The sequence below is a fragment of the Podarcis bocagei genome (assembly GCF_964188305.1).
Source record: "Podarcis bocagei genome assembly, chromosome: 13".
NCBI lineage: Eukaryota > Metazoa > Chordata > Lepidosauria > Squamata > Lacertidae > Podarcis > Podarcis bocagei.
Window position 1 is genome coordinate 14786325 of NC_138138.1, and position 24089 is coordinate 14810413.

General features: G+C 45.8%; 1 protein-coding gene and 1 long non-coding RNA gene across 4 annotated transcripts; one reads left to right on the top strand and one right to left on the bottom strand.

The window, feature by feature from the left end:
* Positions 1–373: 373 nt before the first annotated feature.
* On the bottom strand, positions 374–22512 carry DBF4B (DBF4B-CDC7 kinase regulatory subunit). Its single transcript, XM_081166399.1, is given in 14 exon segments — positions 374–1022; positions 1024–1812; positions 3132–3253; positions 4812–4932; positions 5557–5664; positions 6889–6934; positions 8726–8762; positions 9865–9917; positions 12873–12942; positions 15502–15552; positions 18265–18438; positions 19332–19501; positions 21694–21801; positions 22397–22512. Coding segments are annotated over 13 exon segments (1899 nt in total). The 5' UTR covers positions 21731–21801; positions 22397–22512; the 3' UTR covers positions 374–901.
* Positions 8620–18400, top strand: LOC308571408. Of its 3 annotated transcripts, none has more exons than XR_014001396.1 (4): positions 8620–8783; positions 10445–10558; positions 14354–14549; positions 18267–18400. It is a non-coding gene; the product is annotated as an uncharacterized lncRNA (long non-coding RNA). The 3 variants fall into 3 exon arrangements; XR_014001397.1 differs by having other exon boundaries at positions 14382–14549; XR_014001398.1 differs by lacking the exon at positions 10445–10558.
* Positions 22513–24089: the final 1577 nt, after the last annotated feature.

The window sequence follows — 24089 nt, forward strand, 5'->3', positions numbered from 1 at the left end:
TGGAGCAAAAGACAGGCTTTTTGCAAGGGATCCTGGGAAGTCACCATTTTGTGGGGTCTCGAAGCGTGAGATCTTAATTCCTATATATTAACATTGCGAGAGTAGAATCACAATTTAACAGCAATGTGGAATTCAAGGGTGCGAGATATTCATAAAGAGAAGCAGAAAGTTAGGAGATTCAAGGAATTGTAGAAGCTGGCCCCTTGCCATGCGGGAATCTTTTGCCCAACGTGGGGCTCAAACACTGAGATTGAAGAGTCTTATGCTCTACCAATGGAGCTATGCTCTCCATGAATTCAAAAGCTGAATATAGAGGAATGAGTGAATTTTGGAAACCAGGACCTTAAAGGAAAATGACACGGAACAAGTGCAATCAAATGTTTGCCGTTGTTTATTTCGGTTCAAAGGGGATGCAGAGCAGAAAAAAGCCACATTAAGAAGCACGCAAATCAAAGAGAACTTGTAAGGATGCAGTTATGAATCCTGACTCCGTAGGATACTGGAGGAGAAAGGAAGACTTGGCGGTAGCCCGCCTGCAAGAGGAGTGAAGGAGAAAGAAGCTCAGAGATGGAAAGAGGCAGAGCAAAGAGAGGGCATAGGAAACAGAGATGGAGGAGGATGCAGAGCAGAGGAAGCAGGCCTCTGGAAGTGAAGCCTAGCTTATCCAGTTTTCCACACAAGCCCCAACTGCTGTTGAGTCCCCTCCATCTCCATACAGCTGTTCCTGTAACCCTAGTCCTCCTTGCAGCCTGAGATTGGCTGTTTTCTGTAGGGGCGCAGAACAAAGATGGGATTCATAGTTGCTGCCTCACACAGGCTGACGCAGGTCCCTAGCAGTGCAGCATCCGTCAAGCTCTTGAAGGGGCGATGGGAGGCTCTTGCCGGCTCACACAGAAGCAGTCTATCTCATTCTGAACATGGAAGGAGGGCTCTTCGCCTCAGGAGAAAGACTAGTCAGTGGGCAGAAAGGGGCAGAGAGGCCATGGCTAGGGCCTAGGCCCCGTTGCCGAAGTAACACACCAAGCTAGTTCAGATATATCCATGAAAGGCAAGCAGTGCTGGTCCACAGAGCCCAGTAGTGTGGGGGCTATGTGCTTGCCCATGGGGAAGCCAGACATGCTTCTTGATTCGATACTAGGGCTGGGAAAGTCCCAAGAAATGCATGTGTCCTTCCCTTGATAGGGAGAAAGAGCAGCCACCTTGCCCTGGCCCAGCTGCTGCGCTGCGTCTTGGAGGCAGCCGGTGTCTATAGCAAGAGGCTCAGAAGACAGACTGTCCCAAGTTAAGTGTGAGGGGCCAAGGTTGCTGAATGGTACCGCAGAGAAGCCGAGGGGTCTGGAAGCCATCTGATTCGGAGGGCATCCCGTCGTGCCAGCCTGCTGGTTCCCAGGGAGCAACTCCTCATCTGGCAACCTGTCGTCTGAAGGATGCTTGGATAAGGCTCGCTTCTTTCTTGCCTGCCCGTGCAGGCTGCCGGAGAGCTTGCGTTTCCGAGACAGCACAGCAGGCTGAACTAAGAGCCCCCTCTCTAGGGGGACGGCACCATGGTCGGCCTCAGCGGAGGCTGCAGCCTCTGAGCGAGTGCTGGCAAGCAGCCTGCCCGCTTTGTGATGCTCGGATGCTGACCCCGGGGAGCCAAATGGCACTGGGGTGAGCAGCATCTCTAGGGGTAACTCTGCAAGATGGAGAAAGTCTTGGTCCTCCAGCAAGTGAGCTGAAGCTTCTGGGTTGACAGTCTGTCCTCCAGCAAACATGCAATAGTCCTCCAAACGAAATTCAGAATAGTCACCACTACAGGCACCGGGAGGCACCCTAAGAGGAAGAGAATATAAAGATAGCAAATGATATAAATATAGCACATTTGGGCCCCAGGTGAATATATTTTTCGTACCTTTTTAAAAAATAAATCATTATTTTAGTGTTCCCAAACCAATTATCCGCTTCTGTTCAGTTCTTCTACTGGAAGTTTTAATTTTATCATATTGCACAAAGAACAATGTCATTGGACTGCTTTAGAGAGACTAAACGAAATAAAATGGCCCCACCCTGGGTTTTGTTCTTCAGTCAGAAGCATGACCATAAGACAGACATTCTTCTATATTTTTCAGCCACCTAGACAAACTTTTGTCACGAGCAATGAAGGGAATAATAGAATTAAAGAACTGGAAGGGACCCCAAGTGTCATTTAATCCAACCCCCTGCAATACAGAAATCTCAATTAAAGCATCCATGACAAATGGCCATCCAACCTCTGCTTAAGAGGCCTCCACTTTCCAAGGGAGTCTGTTCCATTGTTGAACAGCTCTTACTGTCAGAAAGTTCTTTCTGATGTTTAGTCAGAATCTCCTTTCTTGTAAAACAAATCCATTTGTTCAGGTCCTATCATCCAGAGCAGGAAAAAGCAAGCATGCTCCATCCTCCATGTGACAGCCCTTGAGATATTTGAAGATGGCTATCATATCTCCTTTCTGTCTCCTCTTTACCAGGCTTAACATACTCAATTTCCTAAACCATCCTGCAAAAGGCTCCAGGTGTGGTCTAACCAAGATAGAATAGAGCAAGACTATTACAGTGGTACCTCGGGTTACATACGCTTCAGGTTACATACGCTTCAGGTTAAAGACTCCACTAACCCAGAAATAGTGCTTCAGGTTAAGAACTTTGCTTCAGGATGAGAACAGATTTTGTGCTCCGGCGGCGCAGCGGCAGCAGGAGGCCCCATTAGCTAAAGTGGTGCTTCAGGTTAAGAACAGTTTCAGGTTAACAACAAACCTCTGGAACGAATTAAGTACTTAACCCGAGGTACCACTGTACTCCCCTTGATTAGTATTTTTGGTTGCTGCTTCACACTGTTGATTCATGTTAAGCTTGTGGTCTAGTAAGACCTGTAAATCCCTTTTACATGTACTACTGGCAGTCCAGGATTATGCTGCATGAAGAAGTGCTTCCTTCTGTCCATCCTGAACTTCCTGCCAAGTCAGTTTCTACAACTGTAGCCATGCAGCAGATCAGAATCCCTGAATATAGCCACAATACTCATCAGATTTCTGCAGTGATTCCTCAGTCCTTCAAAAAGAGCTGGATACTTATAACTCTTCACCCCCTCCAAAACCCATGAGTTAAACTTTCACCTCAGTGGTGGAGAGGAAGAAGAAACCACGAAGTCATTGGTCAGCTGAGAGAGGATGCTGTCCACGAGAGTGTAGTGGGATGGATCCAGCGCAAATTCTTTATGCCGTTGACTTTGAAGGTGCTGCAAAAGGCAAAATGGCTGCATCAGAGGCAATGGGAGAGGTCTGAAGATGGGAAGGAAATGAAAGATTCTGTACCAGCAAACCTCTTTATTTAAGCATCCAGACAAAATAAATGAGGAATTGCCTTGTTTAGGAGCTGGGAAGACTGGTATGACCTCAGGAGCTTACCCACAAAAGAAAAGCTGCTTTGGTGGGGAGATGGAGAAGGAGACTAGAACTGCCAGAGGAGAGGAAGTAATACTAAATCAGTGCCCAGCTGAATATTTTTGTGCCAATATTTAAGAAACTGGACCAATTTGGGGGGTTTGCATTCTGCGCAACAGAAAACCACTGGTCTCCAAGGAGGTTACCAGACTTTTAATTCTCAGGAGGGATAAACAGAGTCATGAGGACTTGTCCCTCCTCCCAGTCTATTCAGCACTGAATGCATTTATTCTTCAGTGACATCTGCACTAGCAGGCCTGGGAGACATTAGTACTCAGAGCTGTGCATATGCTGGGATTCTGTAAGAGCACAGAATGCAACACTATCACAGAACGTATCTTCCTGAAAAGCTCAGCTTCTTTAAAAACACAAGCAGATTTATCCCTTATGCTGCAAAGATGAGCCTGTTAGTACATGGCTAATGGTGCTGATGTCTCCAAAGCCAGACAGTTGGCTGAATGAGAGCTGGGTCTGAAATTCCAATGGGAACTTTTTGCAGATCTTCAAAGTGGTCACGTGTGTGTGTGTGTGTAAAGGCAATACATATTCAGGGGATGGGGGGAAATTGTGACATTTTTGGAGTGACAAAGAGCTTTACCTGAAAAACGGCAGCAGCAACAAAGGCTTTCTATTTCCTTTATAAAAATGGAATTCTATTTTGGCTTCAGGTTACAGACTCCGCTAACCCAGAAATAGTACCTTGGGTTGAGATCTTTGCTTCAGGATGAGAACAGAAATTGCACGGTGGCAGAATTGTGGCAGCAGGAGGCCCCATTAGCTAAAGTGGTACCTCAGGTTAAGAACGGTTTCAGGTTAAGAACGGACCTCTAGAACGAATTAAGTTCTCAACCCAAGGTACCACTGTACAATTCACCTGGAACAACACTATGATGTGATGCAAGGCCACTCAGAGGAGTCATTGAAGGGCAGGTGTGGCCACCAGCTGTTTCGAGGACTTTTGGGGTAAAGTCATTCTTCTGGTAAAGCTCTTCGCCACTGAAAATTTAATATTCTCCTCATGCCTCCTCCAAAAATTGCATAAATCCCCCAGATGCTGCCATGGCCTGCAAATAGGTTTACAAAAAGAGCAGGGAACATTTTCAGCACAGCACTAGGCTGAACATGATATAAATTGGTATAGGAAAAGGCTTTAGTACTCTGACTAGCTTAGACCTTGTACTACAATGGAGCAGAGGTTATGTCCTCCAACGCCGAAGCTGCAAAGCCTGGTGTAGCTTTAGTACATGCAGTTCAGAGTGTAGGTAGCTGTCCCAGGACTGGGCAGACACTGGTATAAATAGGGCTTGTTCTCCTTCAGAGGAAGCCTAGGTCTGGGGCAAGGGACTTTCTTACCGTCTGCAACTCTGCGAAGACTTCTTCACAACATTCACAGTAGCCTTTCTGTGGTTTGGGCATGATACAGCAGGCTGAAGGAGGGAAGAGTTCATTGGGTGACTGTTTGCTTTCAGGTGCTCTGCAGAAAGGGCAAAACAAACATATTCAGGACATTCCATTCCCCTGCTGCACAAACCCAGTATCCTACTTTGTTCCCTCCGCCTTCAGATTTGTCGACACAATTTAAACCTTTTATAGTCTCCTCAGCACTTGGGGGTCCCATCCAGGACTACCTTTGGTTTCTGAACTTCAGGCCTGCCCAACAATATTTTTGTGGCTTCCCTTTCTACACCTGTGGCAAAAATAGCTGGTGCTATGGGTAGGATTCCAGTTTATTTACCTGGTTTCCCCACCACATAGGCAGATTTGATTTGTCCTGTACAGTGGTACCTCGGGTTAAGTACTTAATTCGTTCTGGAAGCCCGTTCTTAACCTGAAACTGTTCTTAACCTGAAGCACCACTTTAGCTAATGGGGCCTCCTGCTGCCGCCGTGCCACCAGAGCCCGATTTCTGTTCTTATCCTGAAGCAAAGTTCTTAACCTGAAGCACTATTTCTGGGTTAGCGGAGTGTGTAACCTGAAGTGTAAGTAACCTGAAGCGTATGTAACCCGAGGTACCACTGTATATTTATTAGCAGAGCTTCCTAAGTTTTCCTCCCACGCCATTAGCTACCTTACCCACCCGTCCTCCACAAACACTTACTTTGAGCTGGAAGAGGTTCGTGGGGGTTGAAATGGGCTATGTCTTCTCAGCGGCCGGAAATACAGTTGGGGGAAATTCTTGAATTGTTGAAAGAATGGCCTGAGTTGCCTAGACAGAGCGAAAAACCTCTCAGTAAGTACTTGGGAAATGAACAAGAATGGCCCTTGGGAAGGCAGCATGTACAGAGATCCACCTACAGGACCTTCAAGGAGGGATAGCTAGGAATCATGCCAAGATGGGAGACATCATAGAATCATAGAGTTGGAAGAGACCACAAGGGCCATCGAGTCCAACCCCCTGCCAAGCAGGAAACACCATCAGAGCACTCCTGACATATGGTTGTCAAGCCTCTGCTTAAAGACCTCCAAAGTAGGAGACTCCACCACACTCCTTGGCAGCAAATTCCACTGTCGAACAGCTCTTACTGTCAGGAAGTTCTTCCTAATGTTTAGGTGGAATCTTCTTTCTTGTAGTTTGGATCCATTGCTCCGTGTCCGCTTCTCTGGAGCAGCAGAAAACCACCTTTCTCCCTCCTCTATGTGACATCCTTTTATATATTTGAACATGGCTATCATATCACCCCTTAACCTCCTCTTCTCCAGGCTAAACATGCCCAGCTCCCTTAGCCGTTCCTCATAAGGCATCGTTTCCAGGCCTTTGACCATTTTGGTTGCCCTCCTCTGGACACGTTCCAGTTTGTCAGTGTCCTTCTTGAATTGTGGTGCCCAGAACTGGACACAGTACTCCAGGTGAGGTCTGACCAGAGCAGAATACAGTGGCACTATTACTTCCCTTGATCTAGATGCTATACTCCTATTGATGCAGCCCAGAATTGCATTGGCTTTTTTAGCTGCCGCGTCACATTGTTGGCTCATGTCAAGTTTGTGGTCAACCAAGACTCCTAGATCCTTTTCACATGTACTGCTCTCAAGCCAGGTGTCACCCATCTTGTATTTGTGCCTCTCATTTTTTTTGCCCAAGTGCAATACTTTACATTTCTCCCTGTTAAAATTCATCTTGTTTGTTTTTGCCCAGTTCTCTAATCTGTCAAGGTCGTTTTGAAGTGTGATCCTGTCCTCTGCGGTGTTAGCCCACTTTATTCCCCTGGACCTCTGAATGGGTTTACCAGAGAAATCCGTACCCTGCATTGTGTGGGAAAGATTGAAGAGTTTCTACATCAGAGGCCAGGGCAGGGGAGGGGAACTGGATCAGGCTAGTGAGTCAGATCCAGAACTCCCCCATGGACTGCTTCGACAGAGCCAGGTGACATCAAGCTTCCAGTCTTTGAGAAATTAATAGGCAGGGGAGAGTCCCGTACTCCATGACTCTTACCTGCTCTCATCTTCAATTTTCAGGAATGGAGCTTTCAGCCTTACCACTAAGAAAGAAACATGAGAAGAAGAAAAGCAACTGTTGGCAGCTCTCGTTATTAAAATATCAGAGGAAAGATAGATACAGCCACCACCATCCCAGACTTTGGATTAGTGGAAAGGTCACAGGAAGCTAGGTAGTCCGGACACCTCTCTTTAAAAAGCTAAGCATCAAGTCATTACAGATTTGTGGAAGTCGGGAGGTGGGGGAGGAGGATTGCAGTTAAGCAGCCAGCTCTGGGGGGAAACAGCTGAGCAAGCTGTTGCAGGTGACTGTTACTTAAACACTGTGCAACAAGGCGATTATTATATTAAAACAACAGCCTGCCTCATGGGCAGGCACCGTGCCAGCACCATGCCAACGCTGCATTGTTAGCAAGTGGGAGACAGTCCAGAACTGGCAGTCACAATAGTACATCTCCAGGGAACAGGAGATGTGGCTGGACCTTGTCGCTGGCACAAAGGAAGCCCATCAGCAGTTTTAAATACCAAGGGAAAACTGGAGATTTCCCTGGAAGGGGGGGAAGAGGCGACAGAGAGAGCAAATAATGTACAGTGAGCTGTATATTTTTGGGACTCCATTTTATGCTTGTGATTGGAAATTGTTTTAAATTGTTTTTAGTATTGTGTTTTAATTGTTGTAACCCATCCTGGGACCTTAAGAGTGAAGGGTGGATAGATAACAAACAACACCACCACCACCACCACCATGGCATACAAAGCATATGCTAAAATGTACACAATAAAAATAAATAAGTTAGCACAGTGGTTTTCAACCAGTGTTCCGTGGCACCCTGGGGTGCCTTGAATGATGGTCAGGGGTGCTGCGAGCAACACTGGCCTCTGTCCCTCTTTCTTTCCCTCCCATCTCTGATGCCCTCTTGCATCTCTGCCTCCCAAAGGCTTGCACAGTTGTTTGTTGCAGCAAACCTGGCTACAAGCTCCGCAGGCAAATGGTGCCTCTGGGGCTGGTGAGGGGGTGCCGGTTGCCAGAAGCTGAAGTGGCCTCATAGTAAGCAAGCAGGCAGGTGAGGCAGCCCAGCCAGCTAGTCCTTACTGTTGGGAATGGACAGACAAGTCCCAGGTCCCTGGGGGGCAGTGTGAGAAGGCACCTCTCTCTGGGGCAGGGCGGGCAGCTCAGAGACCACGGGCAGCAGCAGTGACTGCCCAGAGGACTCCCAAGGAGAGGGGAGAGGAGGCTGAGGAAACGCCCCACAAGGAAGGGTGTTCGATAAAGAGTGAGAGGCTGCCAAGCTCTGCAGGGAAGAGGTGACATAACTGGGCTCCTGAGACCCACAGGGGTGCCACATAAATAATTGGTTGGTCAAGGGAGCCGCGGACTCAAAAAGGTTGAAAACCTCAGAGTTAGCACAACCCAGTGTAAGGTCCTAGCTCTTTATTATTGCTAGGCTTGGAAACATGCAACACTTGTTTGGAAAAGCAAGATGAAGTGATGGGACTTTAACTGATCTGAACAATGCTGTTTCCTACTCACAGATCTGCAACTTTTCTTCCTGTTTCTTGTCTGCAGCCAAATTTTCTCCCTCCAATTCAGAGTTCTGTTTTTTTAAGTGTTCAGAATTGGAACTGACTCAAGTCTCTTTATTTTGCATGAAGTGATTTATACACGTTTTCTTGTAGCAAACCTCTCTGGCTTTCTCTCCCCGTCTCATTTAAGCACAGTGTACATCACCAAACCGCAATATGAATTTTGGAGTTTATGCAAGGCGATGGGAAGCAGCAGGTGACAACACAGGGTGTCCCCTGGCCTCCAGCAACACTGAAACCTCCATGCTTACCTTCCGAAGGCTGGAACCCAGAAGCAACCAACTTCACCTAACCCAGGGGAAATACACAGTAAGAGACAATGAATGTGTAGCAAGCATTAAAAAGGCTGACAGAGGCAGGCAAAAAAAAAAACCTAAATGCACACGGCAGCAGGTCTTCAAGGTTTCTGGCAGCTGGTCCCAGCAGCACTGACCGCCAGTGCATGTAGCAGATGGTGTCCCACCCATTCTCCCAGTGCCAATGGTCAGGGAACATGCTTGTTCACATGGCAGTTTATGTAACACCAGAGCATATGAAAGTGGGTTATGCTGGTGTGCTCTAGAACTAGAAACCACAACCCCTGGAAGAGGCGGACCTCTGTAGTCTCCCCAAACCCAGGTTCAAATTCTCAGTCTTCTACCCCACAGTTACATTGTGCTTTTGAGAACCTGTTTGCATAATATGAAATGATCTCCTAAGAATTGGCAAATGCCTGGAAAACAGCCTCAAAAGTCTTCTAGCTAAATCTCTCCTGCTCTGGGGTGCGACAAAAACAGAGTCCGTTTGTGGGAAGCCAATAGGGCCACAATCATTTCAGTCGTGCGGGCACCTAACCTTCCAGAGAAATGGCGTCAATCAGCCACAGAAAGAAAGGCCATGATTTATCCTGCCCTTCCTGCTGTAGGGCAGGATTTACCACATCTTAAGCATGGCATTTCCTGGGCCTGTTACGATCCTGAGGGACGTGGGTGGCGCTGTGGCTTAAACCACAAAGCCTAGGACTTGCCAATCAGAAGGTCGGTGGTTCAAATCCCCACGACGGGGTGAGCTCCCATTGCTCGGTCCCTGCTCCTGCCAACCTGGCAGTTTGAAAGCACGTCAAAGTGCAAGTAGATAAATAGGTACTGCTCTGGCAGGAAGGTAAACGGCATTTCTGTGCGCTGCTCTGGTTCGCCAGAAGCGGCTTAGTCATGCTGGCCACGTGACCCGGAAGCTGTACGCCGGCTCCCTCGGCCAATAAAGCGAGATGAGCGCCGCAACCCCAGAGTTGGTCACGACTGGACCTAATGGTCAGGGGTCCCTTTACCTTTTAAGCATGGCATTTCCCAGGCCTGTTACGATCCTGAAATCATAAAAGCTGCACAAAAATGTACCTCTTAACGTTACCAACCTTTGCCGTGGAAGGGTGCTTCTTAGACAACAGTCGTATGTAGGACAGCATTTCTGAGGAGGAAGGGCCATTAAGGAGAACAACATTGTATTCTACCCCCTAGAAAAAGATAAGAGTAGAGGAACAGGAGCACAACCTAACTCAGGCAGTATATACATTGCTGGCTTAAAACTCAGGAAGGCGTTTCTCAATTCAGATCATATCTGGGTTGGGAAAGAACGCATCAACACATTGTGTTTCAAAAGAAACAACAGGGAGCTATTGATTATAGCTAAAATCATTTGTACACTGCTTCTCAAGCCAGTGGTGGGCTAGTACTGCATGTGGAATAAATGGGAGTGTGGACACAACCTCACAGTTTCAACACTTGGATGGGGGAGAAGAGAGAAGGAGGGGGGAAAGAGGCCACACCCAGTTATCAAACCAACTTTGAGCACTTGTTAGGTCACCAACTTTTAAGCAGCTGCTGCAGCTGTGCCCTGAACAGCAGCCTGATCAGCAGACAGTAGCAGACAGTGATCACACTTATCTTCACACCGTGGAAAAATCTAACTTAAAATTTACCTACTGATTTCTGCAGATCAAGCACAGGAACAGGGTTAATCAGCCGACAATTTAAGTAAGCTGTGTCAGAAACTAATTGACAGAGGGATTAGAATGAGGCATAAAGGAGAGATGGGGCCCCACAATTAAGGTAATGTTTGTCTAATGTTTGCATGAACCAACAAGCGCTCAGGTTGAGGAACAAGCCTTCTTTTCTCCCACCCCAGCTTTTTCATATGCTCGCTGCTGAAGCAGTACTGATGCCACAAAGAACTCTGCAACATCTCAACAGGTTTATCCTGCAGGACACCTGCTAAATATGCTTAACAGTTCTGAAACTGAATGAGCAAGACAGAACATGTGCATTAAAAAAAATAATATGCACACATTGTACAGAAGCAAAGCTTTTTGTATAGCGAATCACATAAATTACCTGGTAGCACTTGCTTATGTCATTCCAGCCTCCCTGGTAAGGAAGAGGCTGGAACTACATCAGTCTTTTGGTCCAATTAAGGCTATGGTTGCCAATTGACAGAAAAGAGGCCCACCCTGGTGCATACAGCAGCAGACTGACTCACAAAAATGCAACTCAGCAAATGAGGCATTTCAGTGGAGAAGAATGTCTGTTGATCAATCTGCTGAGCCACGGGAGTCAGAGCTAGTAAGACTGTCAGCAATCCTAATCAAGACCCATGCAGAAGAGAGTGAGGGAAAATCTCCCCGGCAACCACCCCATACCAATGAAAAGCTCTTCCATCCATTGCTCCGGCCTGCCACCTTCCGGCAAGGAAAAAGCATTGCGCTATTTCATGCAGAAAAGAGGTTTGCCTCTATAATGCAGTGTTATCGATTGAAATCAAGGTGATTTAAATCACTCTGGGGAAAAGACCAATTTAAATCATTGATTTACATCAGGTTTCCCATTTTGAAATCCATCATTTTCTGAGCAAGCATGCACTCTTAACTAGTTGCTCTAATAACTGGAGCATATTGGTCTGCATCTAAATAGAGCCTATATGTAGCACAGGAAAATGCCTTATATTGGCCCACCTAGCCAAGCAGTTTACTCTGGCTGGCAGTAGCTTTACGGGGTCCGACACAGAGAACTTGCCCATCACCAGATCCCTGATCCTTTAAACCAGAGATTGAACCTGGAATCTTCTGTGTGCTAAGCACACTTTCTGCCAGAGCTAAAATCCCTACCCTAAACCTCAAAGTAAGTTGAAAACAGAATTCAGATCCTTTGGCGTTGCAACCCATATTTTAGGATAAAATAGGTTTAGATAGGTAAAGGACCCCTGACCATTATGTCCAGTCGTGGCCGACTCTGGGGTTGCGGCGCTCATCTCGCTTTACTGGCTGAGGGAGCCGGCGTACAGCTTCCGGGTCATGCAGCCAGCATGACTAAGCCGCTTCTGGCGAACCAGAGCAGTCACGGAAACGCCATTTACCTTCCTGCCGGAGCAGTACCTATTTATCTACTTGCACTTTTGACGTGCTTTCAAACTGCTAGGTTGGCAGGAACAGAGACCGAGCAATGGGAGCTCACCCCATCGTGGGGATTCGAACCACCAACCTTCTGATCAGCAAGGCCAAGGCTCTGTAGTTTAACCCACAGCGCCACCCGCGTCCCTTTTAGTTTTAGATCTCTCGAGTTAAAATATAAATACAAGTTTTCATGAAGATTAAAAAAAGGTTTGCTGATTCATGCAAAAAACAGAATTGAAAGGATTTATGCCTGAATGTATGCAAAATGGACACAGACTAAAATAGACACATCTATCCCTAGCTCTGTCTCTCATCATTTTATACCCTCCATGCACTCCAGAATCTGCCCCATGTTCTCTTATTTACGTATTATACAGGATGATGTCTAGTACTGAGCTGTGAGATCCAGGTTTGTATCCCTGCTCAATTACAAAGCTCACTTGGTACCTTCAGACAAGCACCTTCTTTAGCCCAACTTGCCTCCCAGACTGTTACAAAGGTACAAAGGCAGCATCAGACAACCCACCCTAACCCTCTATAGCAGGACAGGAAATTTTATATTAAGATTTAACAGGACCTTGGGGTGGGAGAAACTTTCAAGTTGCTTGGAAGAAAGAAGCACACAAATTGTGTATTGCAACCATACAGGATCCTTTTAGGGAATCCCGGGAACTGTTAATTTTTTAATTTTTATTTTTGTGGGGGCGGTAGCAAGATTTCTGCTAGGTTGGGCACATACACAGGGGGGAAACCATACCCTTTAATTCAAGATGCAAAAAGAAACCCACAAAACCTCAGCTCACAGAAGTTGCCTCTCTTAGGTAGGGAGCCCTGGTGGGAATCAAGGAGCCACGCTGGTAAAATATTTGGGGGAGTTCTTCCTTCACTGTCAGACTAGGTGCTTCTTTTGCAAGACATGATTTATCTTTGCAAAGCCATCTGAATGGACACCCCACTCCAGATTAGAAAAAGGATACCATCTATGTGTATAATCTGTACCCCCCAGGATCGCGAAGTGGCAAGGATGCTGTTGCCACAGGTGCTATCCTGAAAGAAAGAAAGAAAGAAAGAAAGAAAGAAAGAAAGAAAGAAAGAAAGAAAGAAAGAAAGAAAGAAAAACAGAGAATGTATATAGCAATTACTAATCAGAGCGCCTATAACAAATCAGGTGGGGCAGAGAGAATACTTTTCACGAAACAGGTGTAGGACCAAGGTAACTCACCGACTCAAAGGTTGTCTTGCCAGTACTCTGCTGTCTCAGGAAGGCCAACCCCCAGCTTTCTCATGGAGCAACAGACTACCACTAATAGTGACTGGTGTTTGTCTGGCATACAAGCGCATACCACCTATATTATCTTTGACAATAACTCTGAGAGCTTTCTGTCTCCCCTGCAGCACATGAAACTTACCTGCTTGGTGGCCATATTTCTGTAGTATGTCTGCTCTCTGGATTGCATGGGGGAGACCTAGATTATTAATGTATCTATTTGTTTTGTCTGTCACCCGACACAAGGCAACTTACCATCACATTTGAAAACGTACGAAATCGTTAAAAACAACCACAATTAAAACCTAAACACTCTAATAAATACATGATAGAGAGGAAACATCTGCTTCCAAGGGGGAGGGGGTATTCTTAGCAACCCAACCCAACACTAGCCTTGACTCACCTGGGTGAAATTTCATTGAAAGCCAGGATGAAAATTAAAGCCTGAACCTGGCACCCAAAAGATGTCAGTGTTGGTGCCAAGTGAGTCTCATTTTGAGAGCATTTCACAGGTGAGGGGTGGGGGGTGGGGACTCTCTCTGTATTGTCATCTTTCAAGCCTCTCTCAGAACAGGCACAAGGAAAATGGCCTCAGATGACCCTCATAAGGTCCTGGTATAATCTTGCCATGAGAAGCAGTCAATCAGGTATTGTAGTTCTGGGCTGTATAAATCTTTATAGGTTAAAAGTAGCACCTTGAATTGGTCCCCAAAACCTATAGATAGGAAGTGCAGTTGTGCCAATACAAGTGTTAGTCCCCTGGGTAATCTGGTGGCTGCATTGACACCAGCTAGCCCTATGTCCATCGCAGGAATCCAATCAAGAGGACACTGGGAAATAGATCACCACAGCCAGGCCATCCCTGCCCAGGTATGGGTACAGCTGGACCACCAACCAAAGCTGGGGGAAGACACTCTGTGCCATTGAGGCCACCTATGTCTATTACATTAACCGGTCTCAGTCAGGGTTAAAGCTCAGTTTTGAGACAGAGGGAGTACAACTCTGTTGCTTTTGCTTGATCTCTCGGGGGCTTTTGATACCATTGGCCACGGTGTCCTGAAAGACTGCCTGCCCCTGTGTGCAGTCCTATAAGACCACTTAGATCTGGGGAAATTCCACTCATGGGACTGCACCCTAAAAAACATTATTGTATTTTTGTTCTAATGGATATTGTTTTTATATTGCACATAGATTAGAGATTTTTTTACATCTGAATCAGGAGATGCAGTGACTGTTCTGAACCGGTGCCTGGATGTAATGGAGAGCTGGATGAGGGCCAGGAAACTAAGACTGAATTCTGGTAAGGAGGCGAATGTGCAAGGAAGTGATTCCCAGGCACAACAGATTACCAGTTCTGGACAGGATTGCACTCCCTCTGGAGGAACAGGTACGTGCTTTGGGGGTGCTTCCAGAACCATTTTTGTCACTGGAAGGCTAGGCAGTCTTTCTGGTGAGGAGCACCTATTACCAACTTAGGTTGGTTTGCCAGTTACACCCTTACCTGGACAAGGATAGCTTGGCCACTGTGATTCAGGCATTGGTAACCTCACAACTGGTCTATAGTGAGGCATGCATTGAGAATGGACTAGATGGTACAGAATGTTGCAGCAAGGGTGCTAACTAGAGTACCTGGACTCACAGATACTTTACCTGTAAGGAGGGAGCTACAGCAGTGGCTGATTAGCTACCAAGCCATGTTCAAGGTCACACAAAAGCCCCAATGATCTTGGGACCAGGTTACCTGAAAGACCATCTGCCCCTGTACAGACCTGTTAAGATCGTTTGGATCATCTGGGGAAATTTTACTTGAGGCCCTGCACCCATCACCTAAAACTGGGCATTAGCTGCTGCTGCCCCCATCCTTTGGAATATCCTTCCCTCTCTACATCATCCATAAGTTGCTTCAAAAGACCTATTTTTGCCCAGGTTCTCTATGACTCATAAAAAAAATAATTCTGTTTTTTTATGATACTGTTTTATGTAAGAGATTTTAAATATTAAGCAGTTTTTAAAATGCTTATAAATAAATGAATAAAGCAACAGAAGAGGACCCTAGAGAATCCTCAATGCCACAAACCTGATCCTTCCGGGGTGGTGCAGCCTCATTTAGAACAGGCTGAACTCCACTCATCTGGTCAGAGGAACCACCCACTAACTAACAGCATCTTAGTCTTGTCTGGGCTGAGCTTCGGCTCACCGAATTATTGTTCAGTTTAAATGTAAGCAGGGGCTTGAGCTAGGTTATCTATTGGTTGCATTTCAACTCTGCTGTTTCATCCAGAACTGTGACCCATCACCCCACCCCAAGGATGAACAAAGTGATTGGTAGGGTTGCTCACCTGACCCCTGATGGCTTTATGCAAGAGCTTTTTCCCACGACTGATCAGGTTCTGCATAAAGAGTTGGGGAGGGTGTGGGTAAGAATGGGGAGGGGAAAGAATTGGGACAAAGGAAAGAGCAGGTTAAAACAAATGGAGAAATCAGATTTCACAGGTCTTGGCAATGGGCTTTATCTGTTTCTATTCATCACTTCTTCATAAGCATTAGGCATTAGCATTAGGCTTATTTGTGCGCTCTTAGTCCAGTTTAACAGTGGGACGCGGGTGGTGCTATGGGTTAAACCACGGAGCCTAGGACTTGCCGATCAGAAGGTCGGCGGTTCGAATCCCCGCGACGGGGTGAGCTCCTGTTGCTCAGTCCCAGCTCCTGCCAACCTAGCAGTTCAAAAGCATGCCAGTGCAAGTAGATAAATAGGTACCGCTCCGGCGGGAAGGTAAGCAGCGTTTCCGTGCGCTGCTCTGGTTCGCCAGAAGCGGCTTAGTCATGCTGGCCACATGACCCAGAAGCTGTACGCTGGCTCCCTCGGCCAATAAAGCGAGATGAGCGCCGCAACCCCAGAGTCGGCCACGACTGGACCTAATGGTCAGGGGTCCCTTTACCTTTTTAGTTCAGTTTAACGGGTTTTGGGGCATCACAGCTGGACTTCTTAAAATCAGAAGTGGGAATGGACGGTTGGACAGATACATACATACATACATACATACATACATACATACGGGGAGCAGGAGCAGCTATGGCCAGGAATGAAAAAACAAAAACAAAACTTATGTCAAGGTCAGCAAATGGAATGCCCATCCAGATCTCCTCTTCTTAGAAAAGACGTAAGTGACAGTAAGCACTCGAAAACCTGGTTTGGTTATTTTTTTTAATGGTAAAATGGGGCATGACTGTCTGATGCTTGAAACCCTGTCCCACCAGAAAGGTGTTTTGCATCCAAGGCAACGGAAGACCACATTTTTTTAAATAAAAAAATTGCTTTTTTTAAAAGCAGCTGCAGCCATTCTTCCTAGCTAGCCCAAACACTGGAAGAAAATGTTTATCTGTCTGATAAAACCTCTGCAGCTTATTAGGACTAAAGAGGCTCGTGCACATTTTTCTTCTTTTTAGCCTAAACAATAAAGTTGGGGGAGGGCAGGAACCTCTGCACTGCTAAGTAAAACTGCTTTTGGGCAGTAGAGAGAGATAAAAAGGCTGAGCTAGACATGACAATCGTGTAAATTGGAAATAGCATGCACTTTGATGTTTTTGCTAAATAGCCTAAATAACATCAGGTCTGCAAAAAAATTAAAAATAAAAAATCTCCCCATTGGCGACAGTGATGGGTGATAAACATGGGCTTCCATCCTGATGTAAATAAAAGTAGGGGGGATTTTTGCTGGTACCATGGCAGGAGGGAAAGGGCTTAACTCTACTTCTGGGTCACTGCAGGCCTATATGTGGTTGTTTACAAAAAGATGCCCGCTTGTTTCATTCACGCTATTAACATCACATCTAATTTGGTCCAAAGATGGACCAGTGTCCTGCCTCAAACAGAACCAGAGCCAGAGAACCCCTTCCCTTCCTTCATTCTTGGTCTCCAGCATTAAAAAAGAAAAGAAAAAGGTACTGGGAAACATGGAACAAGTGAAGCCCCCCCCCCCAATGAACTAATCCATCTTTTAAAAATGTCAATTGAAAACATGCTTCAAAGCCCAGAGGTTTTCTTTAAGAATTCAGAGCAAACAAAAAAAAAAGGTTGCATGGCAAGGTTGATATTTAAGTAGCCTAGTAATTCTCATACTGAGCGCAGGGGCTGCTAGCATGCCACAAAAAGGAAGCAAATTTTTAGGGCAGTATTCAATGCACTTGTCCCATCAGCACAAGGACTTTTGTCCGGGCAATAGGATTTCCCCTCCCTCTCTTCCTGTGCACCACTGTGGTGTAGTCATACCTTGAAAGTCGAACGGAATCCGTTCCGGAAGTCCGTTCGACTTCCAAAATAATTTGAAAACCAAATTGTGGCTTCGGATTGGCTGCAGGAAGTTCAGGTTCCAAACAACATTTGCAAACCAGTACAATGGCTTCCAGCTTTGCCACGTTCAGGAGCCAAAATGTCTGAGTTCCAGGGCGTTCGGGATCCAAGGTATGACTAATTGCTAGAGTGTTGAACTTCAACATTGAAGATCAGGGTTCTTATCCCCACTCAGCCATGAAGACCATGGACCAGTCACACTCAGCCTAACCTACCGTCTTTTTCGCTCTATAAGACGCACTTTTCCCCTCCTAAAAAGTAAGGAGAAATGTGTGTGCATCTTATAGAGCGAATGCAGGCTGCGCAGCTATCGCTGATGCCAGGAGAGCAAGAGGGATCGGTGCGCACCGTTCCCTCTTGCTCTTCTAGCTTCAGGGATAGCCACGCAAAGCCTCTTGAGTGCAGCGGGAGCGCTCCTGCCTCTTTGCTCAAGAGGCTTTGCGTTGCTTTCTTGTTTTCCTCCTCTAAAAACTGGGTGCGTCTTACGGTCGGGTGCGTCTTATGGAGCGAAAAATACGGCACTTCACAGCGTTGTTGTGAAGATAATATGGGGTAAGGGGAAGAGGTGTGTATACCAACCCTGAGTTCCTTGAAGAAAAGGTGAGATATAGATACAATAACAAACAAACTTGTTCTGGGTTTTCTCCCAGCTCTCCAGATTTGAGGAGAGCACTGGTAGTGGTGGGGAGTTCAATTGCGAAAAAACACATAAAACTCCTAGTCTTAGTCCCCACCCCGCTGTATCTCTTACAGTGTCTATTGGCTTGTGCAAGGGACCCCTTTTGAGCTCTGCAGAAGGCCGGGATCCAGCTTGAGCATCCTTCAACGCAGAACTACTTTGCTTTTCCATCCACCTCTCCCGCCTGGCCTCTTGGCTACTGGAGACAACGCAAGTCACTTCTTTGCTCAGAAAACTTTCAACAACCTGGAGCCAAGAAACAAACAGGAAGTCAGTTTCATAGCTGATCATTAATCTTGACTGATTAATGGTGGACATTTCTTGCTTGGAATGAATCACGACAGCTGCACACATACACCATACATTCAAAGCACTTTCCCCAGAAGAATCCTGGAAATGGTGGATTGTTAAGGGTGATGAAATTTGTAGCTCCATGAGGAGTAACTACAATTCCCAGGATTCTTTGGGGGAAGCCTACGGTGCGTGTGTGGTGCCAATCCTGCTAACAAACAAGCCTGTCTGTTAACACGCATCATGCAATATTCACACAATGCCAAGTGGATTTCCTCAGCAAGCTATAATCAGTGCAACCAACCAATCCTTCCAGTTCATTATTATTATTTTTTAATCTGACTGGTAATTTGGAACAGTTGACAATTTTGTGGAAAACTGCAGCGCCTTAAGGAAAAGATGACAGAATGCAAGGAAAAACTCGGTACGTCCCAGTTTCCCCTGCGGTTAAGTTGCAAGAGGGTGGCCAGTAGAAATGAACTTTGAAAAGACCATCCACATCTCTTGACTGAGCCAATAGTAAGCTAGCACGTTTAAACTGATGACTGAAATATACTGAATACCGCCCCACCTACCCATTTCTGATCTAACTGTGCTACAGTGCTGAACTGGCACAAAGAAAAATGTTGGGACTCCTGCCTGTGTGGAAGCCACACCTGCTTCCCTGGAGACAATGGGCAAACTCTGTCCACTCACGGATGAGGGACACTCATTCTGCATATGCTCAGAGGCATTCTAGATGGAGTCCTCCCTGTCAAATTGGTTCTAGTTACAATTATGCCTGACTGAACTGTAACATTGGCTTTCCTAAGGGAGACCAGGAAGAGAAACAACCCCACTGTACTCACCCCACCTAGTTGCTTCACACTCTCTGCCAAAAATTCCAGATTCTTGCCCCTGGGGAGGTCCAGGTAGAAAGATTTCCCAACCAAAGGACGGCTTCTGGCTGAACGGGCAGCCTCCTCTCGTTTCCTTGTTGCTTTCAACTGGCTTTTCTGGGCGCGGCCATCTAGACTGGCTGCAAAGTAATGAGGGATGTTGTCCAATCACATTGCTTTGTTCGCTGTTTTCCTCTGCCAGGTATTTCTGTTTGCCACACCAAGAGCTAGTGTGGTGTAGTGGTTACAGCAGGGATAGCCAACATGGTGCCCGCCAGTTCTTGCACACTACGATACCCATCACCCCTCACCATTAGCAATGCTGGCTGGGGCTGATGGGAGTTGTCGTCAACAACATCTGGAAGGCACCACAGTGGTTACCCCAGGAGACCTGGGTTCAAATCCCCACTCAGCTAAGAAGCTCATTTGGTGACCTTGAGCTAGATACTGTCTCTCTGTCTAACCTACCTCACAGAATTGCTGTGAGGATAAAATGGGAAGAGAACAGTGTATACTATCTTGAACCCTTTGGAAAAAAGGTAGGGTATAAATGCAATAATTAATAAATAAATAGAATGTTGTAAATTGATGTGACCTTGCCCCTATGTTAAACATTTGTGAGATCGATGGTGTTCTATATATTGCATCTTTGCTGTTTATAATAAAGGTTTATTGTAATCATTCAGAGTGAGTTGGTTTCATTATTGGGTTGAAGCCAGAGAAAGTTACAGGGCAACCCTACATATGTCTGCTCAGAACTGTGTATACTACATGGACGCTCGGGTTGCGAACGTGATCCGTGCGGGAGGCACGCTTGCAAACCCGCAGCGCCACATCTGCGCACGCGCAGGTTGTAATTTGGCGCTTCTGCGCATGCGCTGAAACCCGGAAGTAACCCGTTCCGGTACTTACGGGTTCGGCATGGTGCGCAACCTGAAAACATGCAACCTGGAGCGTCTGTAACCTGAGGTATTTGTACAATGTACAAATTGCAGCCTTAAGTTATCCTTTAAGCTACAATTGTATGCACACTTACTCGGGTATAAACCCAACTGAACACTGTAAGATTTACTTCTGAGTAAACATGCACAGGATTGCAGTGTTAGTCCCTTTGAAACCAATGGGACTTCAGTTGTGCCCACCGATTTCACTGGGACTAAAGCACCCTTCCTCTACATCAAAACCATAACTTGCCAATATTCTGTTAGTAGATATTATTTCACCATCTATTGAATTTTACATTACCTGATTTAAAACACTACTCATGAGGACTTACTTACATTGGACTGAATTGTTACTGATTTATGTTGTACATTATTTCATCACTTCTATGGGTTGTAAATTGCCTTGAGTACAGCAGGGCGGAAAAGCAGGTAATGAATTAAAAATGAAATGTGAAAGGAACTCCTTATCCTTTCTTTCTCTTTTAAAGCCTTAAAATGGTTTGGGTCCAAGTTATTTGAAGGCCCAAGAGCACTTTGAGCACAACGTCTGATATCAACACAAAACCAAGTCCTCAGTGTTATCAGCCCAATCGTGTGGATTACTGTCCCAACAGAGATTCAGCAGGTGTATTCTGTATTAATCTTTACTCTCTTTTTTGGGAAAACTTTTATGCTGCCAGGTTTTTGTAGTCAATTTAAAAAATCATTTTTGTTACAGTCAGTTGGTGATCTGTGGTTTTGGTTTCTATTGTATATATATATTTGTTATATGCCATACTTAATTTTTTAAATAAATTGTTGTATGTAAGTACAGTATTTTTATAAACGAACAGGTGGAAGTCCTGCTTGTCACCAAGTGCAATTAAATTGGCATATAGAAAGGGGAGAACATTTTCCAGAGTAGCCCCAAGGCTCTGGAACTCTTTATCAACTGGGCTCTTGGAAAGATCTGAGAACTCAACTATTCTTGCCGAGTTTCTTGCCTTGACAATTTTTGGAAATAAAAGAAATTGTTGCATTTTCCTGCTGCTGTTGATTTTGATTATATTGGACTTTAATTTCATCTGTCTGTTTTATTATTTATTGGCTTGTCAATCTTTTTTATTTGTGATTGCATTAGGCTGCTTTTATGGATGCCACTTTGAGAGAGCTTTTGCTTTTAAAGGCAGCATAGAAGCATTTTAAATAAAAATAAATCCACAGTTATCTATGCTGGCTAGGGGACTCTGCCTCATCTAGAGATTGTGTGTTGTTTTCAGCTTTTATTCAGAGCAGACTCACCAAAGTTAAGGGACCCAAGTTTGCCATAGCCATTCATTTCAGTGGGTCTACTCTGAGTAAAAGTTAGAAAGAGAGCTGAATATAAGCCCATGGGTGCATTCACTCACCGAGATTTTGCCAGTGCCGAAGCGTCCAGTCAGCCATTTTAGCAGAGAAAGCTAGGATGGGCTAGGCCAGCAGAATCCTCAGCATAAAAAACCAATTACTTCAGAAGGCTAAAATAAAAGGAAAATAAAGTTATCAGCCTTGAAGTTGTCACTTTCTGAGGACATTTGCTGAAGCTCCAAGAATATTTAAAACAAAGAGGTCCCAAGAGCACAGATAAAAGTTCTGCTATACTGCAGACCAGAAGACCAGAAAACCTTCTCATATTAAAGCAGTCAAATGCACTAACCCTGTAACAGGCCCTTAAAGAGAGAATAACTGCACCCCAAGCATGCCTCAGCCAACTCACAGCTTTCTTCTCCTCCAAATTCACATGACAAAAACTGCTTTGTTTTCACAATGACCCGAATGTTTCAGACCCCCCACCTCACCGCACCCGCCCTTGCAGGCACGTTGTCCATTTAAGAAAATAAATGAGGAGCACGCAGAGTAACTGGGGAATCATAACTCTTGCATTCACTGGGGAACACCATGCAAAATCACAGCGGCACCCATTAACATAGCGAAGGCTATTTAGCAATAATGTGTGAACAAACACGTTCACGAGACCAAAAACATGCAATTGAGTAAAAGGCTTTAAGCAGATCCCATCAGTGGGATGGGATCCTCAGCCAGCATTCCTTAAAAACCGAACCTTTTACTTACATGCAAAACTTTCATCCGCCCATGAATTTAAGACCTTGTTTTCCCGAAACTGCCAATGAACCAAGTTTAAATTTCCTGCCAATAGCTATAGTTGTTAAAGAGTTTGTGAGCTACGGCGGCCGGGAAGGGCAAAACTGAGGGGAGAGGGAGGGGCTTGAGAGGGGGAGGCTTACATAGGAAACTCCTCCAGATGCAATTCGGGTCGCGTTATGCATTGGGAAACGGAACAAGAGCGCGGTTTCAAGTGAAAGGCGACGGAGAGGTTCACTCAACACCACCTCTCTGCCTCTGATTTCCTTGTTATTCATGGTTACTTCATAAAACAGGCTATATATCCTATGCTGCAGCTATGCTCTCCCACCCACTAACTGGGAGCTCAATGGATTTATTGGTTATGAGGCTGAAAGTCAGCTGCTTCGGGCTCTGTTAAAAAACCATGGGCTCACATGGCACAAGGGTGGGGTGCTGATGTATCCTGATTTACATGAACCAGTCCTCTTTTGAAAGGACTGTCCACTTGAAGCCATGGGTGTAGCCAAAGGAGGGCAGGAGGGGCAGCTGCCCCCATATATATATCAGCAACAGGAGGCCCCATTAGCTAAAGTGGTACCTCAGGTTAAGAACAGTTTCAGGTTAAGAACGGACCTCCAGAACGAATTAAGTTCTTAACCCGAGGTACCACTGTGTGTGTGTGTGTATATATATATATATATATACACACGCACACACGCGCGCACACACACACACACATATATGTAAATGTACCCCTGACCATTAGGTCCAGTCACAGACGACTCTACGGTTGCACGCTCATCTCGCTCTATAGACCAAGGGAGCCGGCGTTTGTCCACAGACAGATTCTGGGTCATGTGGCGAGCTCTGGCGAACCAGAGCAGCGTATGGAAATGCCGTTTACCTTCCCACCGGAGCGGTACCTATTTATCTACTTGCACTTGACGTGCTTTCGAACTGCTAGGTGGGCAGGAGCTGGGACAGAACAACGGGAGCTCCCCCTGTCGCCAGGATTCGAACTGCTGACCTTCGGATCGGCCAGTCCTAGGCTCTGTGGTTTAGACCACAGCGCCACCCACGTCATTCATACATACATATATATATATATCACTTAACTGAGGTCCTCCCCCCCCCCCAATAAATCCTGGCTTTGCCCAAACTTGAAGCCCAGTTTAAAGATGATGCACCAGAAGAGGGTTAGACTAGATGACCCTCAGGATCCCTTCCAGTCTGACTGTCCATTTAAGAGAAGTATGTTGTGCAGCAGTTATTAATCATGGACAGAAGAGTAGGCCAAGCTAATTTTGTTTGGCTGGTTGGCAACCCTGATGTAGATTACTGAGGTTGGGGGTGGGGGAATCAGGATTCTGTAACTGTCATAGGTGTGTGGGTGCCTTTCCTCATCATCACTGCAATCCCACGGTGGGAAAAGCTGCAAGCGATGGTTTTCTATCAATCATGCCACCCAAAAGTGCAAGACTGAGAACTCTGAGGGTTAAGGTGCTTTAGGGTAACTCATCTACACCAAATGATATGGAGTGTTTGCTTTCTACATAGTAATCTGAGTACAGACATTGCATTCAGCATCACTCTGGGCAGGCCAATTTCTTTCTTACCCTCCCGGATGTCTGAATTATTCAGAATGAATGGAAAGGTGTCAACATGACAAGGGTTGAAGACA